Source organism: Dama dama, chromosome 11 (genome assembly GCF_033118175.1).
Source record: "Dama dama isolate Ldn47 chromosome 11, ASM3311817v1, whole genome shotgun sequence".
Lineage (NCBI taxonomy): Eukaryota > Metazoa > Chordata > Mammalia > Artiodactyla > Cervidae > Dama > Dama dama.
This window is the reverse complement of record NC_083691.1, coordinates 7,496,943-7,509,972: the sequence shown is the minus strand read 5'-3', so window position 1 is coordinate 7,509,972 and position 13,030 is coordinate 7,496,943. Positions and strand designations below refer to the sequence as shown.

General features: G+C 47.4%; 1 protein-coding gene across 10 annotated transcripts in view; it reads right to left on the bottom strand.

The window, feature by feature from the left end:
• KYAT1 (kynurenine aminotransferase 1) overlaps window positions 1–13,030 on the bottom strand; it is a 32,575-nt gene that overhangs the window by 2,921 nt on the left and 16,624 nt on the right. For 2 of the 10 annotated variants that reach the window (XM_061154460.1, XM_061154461.1), the window contains exons 2-8: window positions 10,338–10,602; window positions 9,974–10,178; window positions 7,572–7,630; window positions 5,261–5,411; window positions 1,806–1,955; window positions 1,639–1,725; window positions 1,269–1,397 (exon numbers count right to left, since the gene is read on the bottom strand). In XM_061154460.1, the coding sequence (XP_061010443.1) occupies window positions 1,269–1,397; window positions 1,639–1,725; window positions 1,806–1,955; window positions 5,261–5,411; window positions 7,572–7,630; window positions 9,974–10,084 (687 nt within the window). In that variant the 5' untranslated portion in view covers window positions 10,085–10,178; window positions 10,338–10,602. The other 8 variants (XM_061154469.1, XM_061154468.1, XM_061154465.1 and 5 more) reach the window with 6 other exon arrangements.

Here is a 13,030-nt window from a genome sequence, read left to right as displayed (position 1 = left end):
CCCACATGCAGAATCCCATGGGCAGAGGAGTCTGGTGGTCTACAGTCCATGGGGTCGCAAAGAGCTGGACATGAGTGAAGCGCCTGAGCACGCATGCACAAGAGCACGAGAAGGATCTTTTGCTCTAATGTTTGGTCTTTGATTCTGACCTTGACACAGGCAATGGAAACCCCTGTACACCCCTAAGAGATAAGAGCACTAGGAGCATTTTTGTTCTAGTGAGGTGACTCTAAGTGGGCTCCTGGATCAGGGCTGGTCACCAGAAAGACCAGGCAAGCCATGATTAGAAGCCTGAAATTTTCAGCCCCCTCCCATATCCCACTTCCTGTCACTTCCCCAGAGAAGGGAGAGGGGTTGGAAATGGAGTTGATAATTGATGCCTCCATCAAAATCCCGATAGGATGGGGTTTGGGGAGCTTGCAGAGGTGGGTGAGCTCATGGGAGCACCAGGATGCTGACGCACCCCCAACTCCACAGGGACAGAAGCAAGCACCTGCTCTCGGGCACCTCCCAGACCTCGCCAAAATTGTCTCTTCATCGGGTTGTTCATCGGTATCCTTTATCATCTCCTTTCATAAACTGATAACTGTTAGTAGCTGTGTCCCTGAGTCCTGTGAGCCACTCAGATGAATTGAACCTTAAGAGGGGGTTTTGGGCATCTCAGATTTACAGCCATAGGTCAGAAGCACAGGTTATAAACTGACTTGTGATTGGCGTCTGAAGTGGGGTGGGGGGCAACCTTGTCAGACTGAGCCCTTGACCGGTGGGAGCTGACACCATCTCCAGGTAGACAGTGTCAGGACTGAATTAAATTGAATTGAATTTTGTGGGACACCCAGCTGGTCTCACAGAATTGCTTAGTGTGGGGAAAAAAAGAACCCCACATATCTGGTGTCAGAAGCTTTGTGAGTGTGATAATGGTATGACAGTAAAGGAGAAACACAGGTGGAAGACTGGGTCTTCCTTGACATCTGTTCTGTCATGTTCCCATTTTACAGGTGAGAAAAACTGGAGCGGTGAAGTCACGGGTCCAGGTCTGTGGGGAAGTAATAGAGGCTTCCAGCCCAGCCCGCTATTGCTGACACCTTCCCTGGTGATCCCTGCCCCAGGCCCTGGGACCCCTAGGAGCCTTGATCCTCAAAGCTCACCGCAGTTAGCTCTCCCACTTCACAGATAAGAAAACTGAGGCCCCATGGCAGCACACGAGCAACAGAACAGGGACGCAAACCAATCTGGAGGGGTGCCCAGGGAGGAGGTCTCTCAGGTACCTTTCCCAGGGGGTTGTTGGGTGTGTTGAGGATGAAGGCTTTAGTGCGAGATGTGAACTTGCTGGCCAGCTCCGTGGGATCCAGCTGCCAGTTGCTGCTGGAATCCGGTTCTCCCTTCTGGGTGGGGCTCTGCAAGAAGAGGGGGGTGGGGGTGGCAATACTTACTTCCTGACTTTCATCTCTAGGAATTCGGCTCCTCCCCACAGGCATCTGTCTCCACCGTCTCTACTCTGGGGCTCTGGACACCCTTCCCCCCATCCTGGAGAAACTGGCCTCCTCCACTTCCTTCCTTCTTTCCCACCTCCCCGGGTTCAACCCAGCACACTCCTTGGACCCCTCTTCCCACCCACACCCCAACCAGCATCCTCACCGGCTTCAGGGGCACAAACACAGGGCGACCCCCTGCCATCAATGTCATGGGCTCATAACAGTCAAAAAAGGGCTCGATGATGATAACCTAGTACAAAGGTCAGATGAGCTGGGGCTGGCACCACCCGGACCCTTCACCCCTACCCAGCCCAGGCTTTGCCCATTCACCTCATCTCCTTCATCCACCAGGGCCTGGAAGGCTGTGAACAGGGCCCCGTAGGCACCCACAGTTACCAGCACGTTCTTGAGTGGGTCTATCTCCTGTCCCAGCAACTTCCCGAAGAAACTGGCCAGAATCTTCGTCAGGGGTGGGTAACCCTGCCAGGACAGCACGGGTCAGGCGCCTGGCTCAGCCCGGGCCCACCCTCCTGTTCAGGCACTCTCTGCAATTCTAGCATCTTTCAGCAGCAAACCTGGGGGTCAAGTCAGCTTCTGTGGGGTGGGTTCTTTCATCTTTCACCCCTTGCCATGAAGCCTGCTCTGTGCCAGGCACACCACCCAGGGCTGGGATTGGTGGGGAACCAGACAGAGTGTATGTCTTCATGAATGACAGTCCAATGGAACCCTCAAAATAGCAACAACTCCAAGCTTTAAACACCTCCCTTTAAGTTTAAGAGAGTTTAAGGGACTTCCCTTGAGGCTCAGCTGGTAAAGAATCTGCCTGCAATGCGGGAGACCTGGGTTCCATTCCTGGCTTGGGAAGATCCCCTGGAGAAGGGAAAGGCTACCCACTCCAGTATTATGGCTTGGAGAATTCCATGGACTGTACAGTCCCTGGGGTCGCAAAGAGTCGGACACAACTGAGCCACTTTCACTTTCTTTAAATTTAAGAAGGACTTTTGTGCCATCTGATCCTCTTGGCAGCCTTGCAAGAGAGACATTACTTGATTCCCATCATTTAACAGGTGGAGAAAGAGACCCAGAGAAAGGAAATGACTTGCCCAAGGTCATGGCAGTTGAAGTGCAGGACTAAGAGTTTATGTTGCAGCTTTGGAAACCCCTCACTTTGAGAGGAATATTGGATCTATATGCTTGTTTGCTGAGGACACTTATAAAACATTCCAGGGTAAGCCAAGGGACTGAAACCTAAGGTCTGGAATTTAAATAACCAAACCAGATTTGACCACATGAAAATGAAAAATTTCTATACATCAAAATATTCCATGAGCAAAGTTAGAAAACTAAGAGAGAAACATTGCAACATAAAGAGCTCTTGTGGAGCAATAAAACAAATACACATAGCCAAATGAAATAATGAGGGCAGTCATGAAAGAAAAATTGCTGATGTTCAATATTGATAGGAAAAGAATGAACTTTCCCGCCAGCTCTGAGACCAGACTGTTGATGGGAATGTAAGTCTTACTGGAGGGCAATTTGATGATATCCATCAAAGGCTAAAATGTTTACACCCTTTGATTCACTGGTTTTACTTCTTGTGATTTGAGATAAATGCTCACCTATGTGTACACACAAACTATTCACTGTGGCATTGCTTAATAGTGAGATAGCCAAACCAGACCATTAGTGCAGGGCTGGGTAAATAAATTATGGCACATCTAGTCAGTGGAATACTATGCAGCCATCAAAAAGAACAAAGCTATTTTGACATGGAAAGATGCCCCTATCATACTATTTAGTGAAATAAACAAGTTCCATAATATTGTATATATAATGTTGAATTTGTTTATCATTTCTAGTAGTTTTGTGTGGAGTCTTTAGGGTTTTCTATATATAGTATCATATCTTCTGCATATAGCAACAATTTTGTCTCTTTCCTTCCAATTTGGATACTTTTTGTTTCTTTTTCTTATCTGATTGCTGTGGTTAGGACTTCTAATACTATCTTGAGTAGACAAGGTGAGAGTGGGCATCCTTGTCTTGTTTCAGATTTTAGTGTGAAGACTTTCAGCTTTTCACCACTGAGTATTATATTGGCTGTGGGTTTGTCATAGATAGCTTTTGTTATGTTGAGATATGTTTCCTCTATTACCACTTGGCAAAGAGTTTTTATCATGAATCGATGCTGAATTTCATCAAATGCTTTTTTTACATCTATTGAGATAGCCATGTGGTTTTTGTTTTTTCTTTTGTTTATGTGGTGAATCACACTGATTTGGGTATGCTGAACTATCCTTGTGAACTTGGGATGTGGCATATGATCTTTTTTACATGTTGTTGGATTTGATTTGCTAATATTTTGTTGAAAATTGTTGCATCTATATTCATCAAAGATATTGCCCTGTAATTTTCTTATTTGGCGATGTCTAGCTTTGGTATCAGGATGATGATGGCTTCATAGAGAGTCTTTGGGAGTGTTCCCACTTCAATTTTTTGGAAGAGTTTGGGAACGATTGATATAAGTTCTTCTTTGTATATTTGGCAGAATCAGTCTGTGAAGTCATCTGGTCTCAGACTTTCATTTGTAGGGAGTTTTTAAATTACAGACACTATTTCACTTGTAGTGATCGATCTGTTCAAATTATCTGTTCTTGATTCAATTTTGGTGGGTCATATGTTTCTAGAAAAAGATTTGTGATTTTTAACACAAACGGACTCATACTATAAGCAATATTGGCCTTCCCTTAAGATCCAGTGGTTAGGACACTGTGCTTTTACTGTAGGCGAACTAAGATCCCACCTACTGAGCAGCATGGCCAAAAAACCCAAAAAAACAAGGTTCTACTGTATAGCACAGAGAGCTATATTCAATATCCTATGATAAACTATAATGGAAAAGAATATTTTAAAATGGGGATACATGTATATTATAACTGAATCACTTTGCTGTGCACCAGAAATTAACACGTTGTAAATCAAGCTGAAGCTCTAATACTTTGGCCACATGATGCAGACAGTCAACTTTATATTTCAATAAAAAAAACATAACAACAACAACAACAAAAATAAATAAAAAATTAAAACAAACAAACAAACATAACAGAAAGCCACACAAATCTGACATGTGGATACATGTGTGTGTTTATATAAACATTTTTAAAAGTTAAAAGTTCAAAAGTCTAAACACTCAGCAAAGTAGCACCCTGTTGGCAGTGCTAGACTCTGGGTGGTGGGATTGGAAGAAACTTTCCCCCAGGCCGTGAGATGCACACCAATGTTTAAGAACCTGCTCCAGGCCTGGCAAATATTTACTCTGTGGTTCTTTACAGACAGGTTTTGGATTTAGAGTTAAAAAAAATCAACTATCTTTCATCAGCTTTATGTGTCACCTCCTTCAGGAAGCCTTCTCTGATCTCCCAGGTTTCATTCCCTCCTTTGTGCTACCAAGGACCCCAAGCTCCTCCATCACAGCAAATCAACTACCTTTGATTTCTGCTTTTGTTGTTTGGTCTGCTTTTCCCACCAGACCATGATCTCCCAGCTCATGTTTTGTTTTGTTTTGTTTTAAATCTTTCTTTCCCCCAGGCCATGAACTGTCCCAGGGCCTGTAACAAAGGAGACAGTCAGTGAACACTGAACCATGGCCGGACTGAATTTCAAGGGCTCTGCCCCAGGAACTGTAACATCTAGATTGGCCTGCTGTCCAGAAAGAGCTGCCCCTTCCTCCCCTGGGATCTCTGCAGAGGCCCATGTCTGGGGTCCCCCAAAGGGGCTGGGAGACTCACAAATGCTTTCGTGTACTGGTTAAGCATGAAGTCCCCACTGACGGCGTGCTGAAAGGCTTCCACGGCAAACTCTGGGGGTGAGAAGTCTGGGAAGCCTTGGCCCAGATTTACAACATCAGCCTCCTCGCTGGCCAGTTTGACAAATTCCACCCTGGGTAACAAACAGAGAGTGGGTACCAGCAGAACCCTCCACCCCAACCTGGATTTCTGCTCGATTCCAGGGCAAGCTGAGCAAGGCAGTTGGGCTTGCTCTAAAAAAACTGGATAATCAGCACCCATCCTGATCTGTTTATGGTCATAACTGGTCACATGCCATGTTGGTCATATGTCTCAGCCCAGGGGCTCTGGAATTTTCCACCACGATCCACAGTAAGAAATCCCTTTTACATCCCAAACTCTGGAGAGACAAACAGGGACTCCAGGTTCTCCTTCCGGTGGGATCCACGGCAGTCTTTCCCATCCTGTCCTACTCTGGTCTTTACAAATACTTGCTGAGCGCCCCTAAACGGATTTCATGACCCATTCATGCATCTGTCAACACCACACTTGGAAACATTTGCTCATACCACCTCTGTCAGTCTGTGAGGCAAGTGCTGCTCCTTAGTCACAATGGGGATGGAGAAGGTGGGATTCGGGGGACTTGCCTGATGGCTCCCAATTAGCACAGTTGGCTTTTGAGTCCACCTCTGCCTGAAGCAACAGTTGGGCCCTGGAGAATTACCCTGAACAGACCGTGGTCCCACCAGCCCTGCCATCTGCCACCTCTGGCACCCTACCACCCTTCTTCTGGGCCTGCCTGCTGGCCACCTCTTTAGGGAAGCTGGCAGAGAGGCTGAGAAGCTGGATAAAAAGGCTGGCACACGGTTCCAGGTTGCCAGGGGGCAGAGGAGTCAGGTGTGGTGGCGTTGAATTTGCCTAACAATAAATATGTCTAAAATCAGTTCTTGTTCTCTCCAGAGCTTCACAAAGTCTCTGAAGACATGAAGTTGCTGAGGCTCAGAGAGGCCCATGACCTGCCCAGAGCCACACGAGTGGCTAAAGCAGAGCTGAGATGCAAAGTCAGATGGTGGGTGGTCCATGGTGGCTGGGACAACGGAGCCAGATCCTCAGGCCACCACCCCGGGGTCCGCAGGAACCTGGGGCCTCTCACGGCCCTCATCCCTCCTAGCACTCCGCCCTTGCTCTGTGCAGTCCTCCCAGGCCAGCTCTGCCCTGACTCTGCCTGAGACTTGGCTTCTCCTGGACTCAGTCCTCCCTTCTGTAGAATGGGTATGACAGGTTCAAGAGTCTGCTGGCTCTGTGAGTCAGGAAAGACTTTAGCTGCCTCTTCCAGCCAGTTATTTCCTCCCTCTCAGCTGGACTTTATCTTATCTGCAAAATGGGCCACAAGGCCTGCCCACCTGCCTCATGGAGAGGACAGAGGGGCAGCCTGGGAAGCAAGATCCTGGGGGCTCAACCTGGAGGGCAGCCAGACACCATAGGGTCTTTGGGCCTGGCTCCCCCATCCCAAACACCAGGGAGCATCGGAGGAGAAGACGGAGGTGGAAAATTTTTGCAAAACACAAAATGTGGTACAGGAGGGGAGTTTGAAAGAAAAAGATGGTCCTTTTTTTTGATAAAAACAACAGCCAATGATATCTTTTTTACATACAGAGGTGGCTCTGTGCTCTTGGCCAAAGGGGGAGTGGACTGGGAGCAGGGGTCGGAGAAGGGGAAAGAAGGAAGGTCATTCAGTCTTTCTTACACATCTTTGATTGCATCCATTGCATCACTAGTGACAGCGGGTGCGTACCTCTTTCACATGTAGAATGAGTCAATTAAAAAAAAGATGTTAAGCTCTGCGAGTGTCAGGTAGGAGCTGCCCATGTCTTACCTTCTTATATTCTTTAGCTTATCTTGTTCTCTACTAAGTGTGAAACGAAAGACCCACCCACACCCACCCCCACCCGGAAAGCCCTTAGCCCGGTGCTTGGGTAGTGGCCATGGCTCACACAGTATTTCATCTCATCCTCCCAAGGCCCTTCAGGGGAGACAGAAGTATCTCCATTTCCTAGCCGGAACCGGAGGCTCAGAGCAGGTGAGTCACCGGCCCCAAATGCCACAGCCAAGCAGAGTGACGCTGAGACCCAAACGCAAGCCGGTGGCTGGCAGGAGGTCTCACCTCTCAAGGGCTGAGGCTGCAAACCTCCCAGTCTGAGTATGCAGCCGTCTTGGGTACCACTGAGTCCCTGCCAACCCAGAGACCGCCAGCCCTGCTATCCTCGAGCCAGGGGACCCCCACCACCACCCTCCCCAGTCCTGCCTGGCTCACCACGGGTTGTAGTCGATCCCGTCCAGCCTTCGAGCCTGCAGCCGTTTAGCCATGGTGAGCTGGAGAGAACAGAGCAAGCAGAGTCAGCTGGAGACAGCTAGTGGAGGGTCAGACTGGGCTTGCCCCGGGGAAGCAACTGCTCTGACCACAGCCTCTGTGTCCGCCCCTCCGGGAGGAGGCAGAAAGCAGGGCTCCTCCAGCCTCCCCGCGCCTGGCTCCTCCCCGCGTCACCAGTCTGGACTTGCCCACATGCCAGCCCGGACTCCGCATGTCCCGGGACATAGACTGGATTCCAGTTAAAATTTGACCCAGGAGGGGCTGGGGAGGAGAAACAGCAGGAAGCAGGAGAGCGGAATAGGGCAACAGTGACGCAGCGGCTTCTTGCTAAACTCTTCCGTGAACTTCCTGGAACCCCCTGACTTGACCCATTTTACAGATGAGAAAATGCAGGGAGGAGTGGGAGATGGCTGTATTCAAGGTCACACGACAGACAGACTCAGGCCTGTTTGAGATGAGGCCATGTTTGGACTTGGGCAAAGGGGCCACTTGCTCAGTCTTTTGGGGGCTCAGGGGACCACCCCTCCCCTTCCCTGGGTTCCTTCCAGGCCAGCTTCCCCCTCACCCACAGGTGTGCTGACACTGGCCTGGCCCGGGGACCATCAGGCTCAGGTCCTCAGTCTGTCGTGGCTGGGTGATATTGCACAAGTGCCTTAGCTCCTCTTGGCCTCAGTCTCCCCATCAGTGTAATAGGGGCACGGGCTTCGTGGGCCCTCGGAGCCTCCTGGTCCCTGTGGGTTGGAGTCTCAGAGGGCCGGCAGGTGGTGGAGCCACCAGCTGTGGCTCACGGTGAACCCTCACTGTTCTTCACAGTCTGAGTCCTCACAGCAGGCTTATCAGAGGGGCCAGGAAAATCCTCATCTAAAGATGAGGGCGTTGAGGCTCAAAGAGATTTGGGGACTTGCCCAAGGTCAGAAGAGGAGCTGCTCAGGGCTCTGGGGCAGGACAACAGCAACATCAGGGCTCCCAGCACCTGGCCCTGGGCCTGGAGAAGGGTGTGGGGACCGTCTGTACCCCGGCCAGGTTATTCCATCACCTGGGAGTCCTGGTAATGTGAGCCGTTCAGAGAGAGCCCAGCGTGGAGCCTGGCACCGAGTGGGTGCTTTGCTAACATTGGCGGCCCTGCGCTTTCACCAGGCCCTGACACCTCTTGCCTGGCCTGGCACTCAGCATGTGTCGAAATAGTAAGAATGATAGCATAATCTCTGCCAGGGAAATCGTGTGATCACCAAAATGTTAGATGGCAGTGATTATCTTTGGCTAGTTAACAGACATTTTTTCTTCTCTTCCTTAATAATTTTCTGTTTTCCACATTTTCTAAAATAAATGTTTTATTTTTATGATTAAAAATATGGGAGAAAATTACATTTTAGAGGAATGTTTATAAATGTGTTGTACTGATATCAATAAAACAGGTGACAAAATAGCATGTATGGTATAAGTATGTTTAAAAAATACCTTTGTATATATACATTTTTTATGATCATCCGTGAATGGAAAAAAAGTTTAGAAGGAAACATAGTAACATGTTAACAAAGGTTCCCTCTGAGTGGTGGAATTGTAGGTGAGTGAATCATGGGTGTGCTTTTCTATGATTCCAAGTTTTTTTTTGAATGGAGATCATGTCATATTTGATTCTGAAATGTGTATTTTTGCACACTGCACTTTCAGATGTATCTTAGAACCTACAGAATGAATTTAATAGGCAATTTCTTCCTCCCTTACTAGTCCATAAAATAACAATGTGTCTTAATATTGATGTCATTATGGGTTCAATGATATAAGCACTTGCTTTTGAATTGGGGATGCATCATGTTAAGGAAATAAAGCGAAGATGAGTCGGGGCAGTGGTGGAGAGGGGAGTAGAGGTTGGAGTGAGGGAGCTTGAGGAGGGTTGAGATGGGTGAAGGGGTAGAGGGGTACAGGGGCACAGAGAGAGAACAAAGATGAACAGAGCTGAATGAGTTCAGGGAGGAGATAAAAAAGGGGGGACCCCAGAAACTTGGGGTGCTCGATGGAGTGACCTTTGCGTACATCACACACTACTTGGATAAGGGAGGAACCAGTGCCTGTTCTTGAGTTTATGCATAATGTATTTATTCAGCACCTACTGTGTACCAAACACTGGGCTGGGCTAGGGGCCGATGGGGAGGCTACAGCACCAAGGATGCAGAGCTATAAGCTAGATCAGAAGCAGGGGCAAGGGAGGGGCCCACACCCAGTCTGCAGTCAGAGAAGGCTTCCTGAAAGAGGAGGCTCACGCACAGCTTTGAAGCCAGGACCAAGCCAGATCCCAGGATCCCCAGGTCATGCGAGCAGCAGAGCGCAAGGGGCAGAGCACTTACAGTCCGGTGCAAATACCGGGTGAGCGAAGCTCCAGACTTCTTTCCCCGGAGGGGCCCCACCAGGTGCAAATAGATGGCCGCTGCATTCCTGAACATGCCTCCCAGAGCCATGGGGCGATGTCCCCTCCAAGGGCAGAGGAGAAGGGAGAACACCCTAGCCAGAAAAATGGCTCTGGGCCCAGGACTTGGTCCCCCACACACAGCTCTAATAACAAGAACAATAAGGGCTGGTATTTATCGAGTGGTTGCTCTGTGCCAGGCATGGCAACAAGTGTTTTGTCGCATGACTATCCTTCAGTCTTTGAAACCCTGGGACCACCCCCCACCCCAGCAACCACAGTGACCTTTTCAAAATGTAAATCACCTCTAATTAAAAATGATCCAGGTGAAGACTGTGGATGGCTTCCTACATCACAGACAGACCCAAGCCTACATCATGTCCTGACTCTGGAAACACACATACCACCTGCAGATTATTTCTGTGCTAAAACCAAATCTAAAGCTGATCATGCCTTAAAAGAGACTCAGGAATTCCCTGGCGATCCAGTGGTTAGGGCTTGGTACTTTCACTGCCATGGCCCGGGTTCCATCCCTAGTCAGGGAACTAAGAATCCACAGGCCTTGTAGCACTGCCAAGAAAAAAAAAAAAAAAAAAGATTCAACAAACATAAATTAAAAAGTGAATGCTTAAAAAAGAAGAAAATCATCGAAGGACACACTGCACAATTTGAAAACTTACTAAAAAGCTAAAGGAACCAAAAAACAGTGTGTATGGCATAAGGATAGACATATAAATCAAGAGAATCGAACTGAGAGTCCAGAAGTAAACTGCTATTTGATCAACTGCTGTTTGACAAGGGTGCCAAGAAAATTCAATGAGTGACAGGACTGACAGACTGATAGCTCTTTCTCGATTCTGTGGGTGGTGGTACATGGCCGTTATTAGTTGGTAAAGTGATTTGTCTAGTTAATTCTGATAATGAAGGACACTCTGGCATGCTAACTAGTTATGAGACCCCCCAAGCAAAAAAAGGAAAGAAAATTCCATGAAGACAGAACAATCTTCTCAGCAAATTGGTGCTGAAACAACTGGCTATCCCCATGCAGAAGAATGAAACTGGACTCCTACCTTATAAAAAAAAGTAACTCAAAGTGGATCATAGACCTAAAAGTCAGGGTTAAAACTATAATACTCCTTGAAGAAAACAGGAGTAAAGTTTTTGACCTTGCAGTAGAAGATTTTTTTTTTAATATATAACACCATATATAGCAGCTTTTAAATATAACAACACAAGCAATGAAAGAAAAACTGGATTTAGATTTCATCAAAATTAAAAACTGTTGTGGCTCAAAAGATACCATCAAGAAAATTAAAAAAACCCACAGTATAGGAGAAAGTATTTGCAAATTATAAATCTGAATCTCTCCAAAGAGGTATAAATTGCTAGCCAGCACATGAAAAGATCATCAACATCATTAGTCATTAGGTAAATGCCACACTAAGACACAACTTCACACCCACTAGAATGGCTCTAACAAGACAGATAATTACAAGTGTTTCAAGGATGGTGGGAAATTGGAAGCCTTGTATATTGCTTCTGGGAATGTAAAATGCTGCAGCGGATGTGGAAAACAGTCTAGAAGTTACTCAAAATGTTAAACATAGAGTTATCATATGACCTATCAATTCCACTCCTAGAGAAACGAAAAACAAAAATATATCCACACAAAAACTTGTACATTGGGATTTCCCTGGTGGTCCAGTGGCCAAGACTTCACGGTCCCAATGCAGGGGACCAGGGTTCCATCCCTGGTCAGGGAACTAGATCCCTTATGCCTCAAGTAAGACCTGGACTTCCCTGGTGGCTCAGACGGTAAAGCATCTGCCTACAATGTGGGAGACCCAGGTTCAGTCCCTGGGTCAGGAAGATCTCCTAGACTCCAGTATTCTTGCCTGGAAAATCCCATGGACGGAGGAACCTTGTAGGCTACAGTCCATGGGGTCACAAAGAGTCAGACGTGACCGAGCGACTTCAGTTTCTTTTCTTTCTTTTAAAAATCTTCATAGTAAGAATAAAACCCAAAGTTTCTACCACATACTACGAGGCCATGTTAGATCAGAGATGAGACTCCCAGGTCGTTTCCTACCACTGTTTCTCTTGCTTGCTCTCTCCCAGCCACACTCACCATTCCTGTCTGTTAACTGTTCCTCTATTTTCACTCTCCTTATATCAGCTCCAGCAAACATTTTCTGCCTTGGGTCAGAGCAAATATTTCAGGCTTTGCGGGGCAGACAGTCTTTGTCGCAGCTTCTCAAGCCTGCTGCTGCTTTGGGAAAGCAGCCTTAGATGACACACACACAAACCGGAGACGGCGGCTTGCGTTGTGGCCTCACTTCTCTGATGAATCTAAGAAGAGGTGTTCATTTTTTCCTTTGCTCAGCTTTTTATTCACAAGGACAGTGTGATGACGTCCAAGCTCCTTGCACATAGGACTGGAAACTGGAAGTCCGAAATAATCTACCTGTTCACAACATTTCATAACTATAAGAGCGACACTCTAACTTTACTATAGAGGAGAAATAAAAGGAGAGTAATTTATAACTCAGTCATGGATGCAAATGCTCAGGCTTGCCCACACTAGAAGATTCTAGGAAGTGGACAGTTGTTGGCCCTTGCTTATAAGAAATAAATCTGGCCAGTGGGATGTTCCTGGTGGTCCAGTGGCTAAGACTCTCCGCTCCCAATGCAGGGAGCCCGGTTTGATCCCTGGTCAGGGACCTAGATCCCACATGCCACACGGATCTTTTTCCATGTGCCGCAACTAAGATCCAGCGCAGCTGAAAAAGAGAAAGAGGGAAAGAAAGAAAAGAAATAAGTCTGGCCTTAACTAGGCAACTCCCTAGCCTAGTACCTTTTAAACTCCGCTCCCAACACAGCCTGCTCCTCCAAGGTCTTTCAAAGCATCTCAGAGCCCAGAAAACAGTCATCTGTCCCAAGGTGGGGCACTTCCTCCTCTGGTCCTCACTCAGTCATCAGCTTCTCCGGAGCACATTAT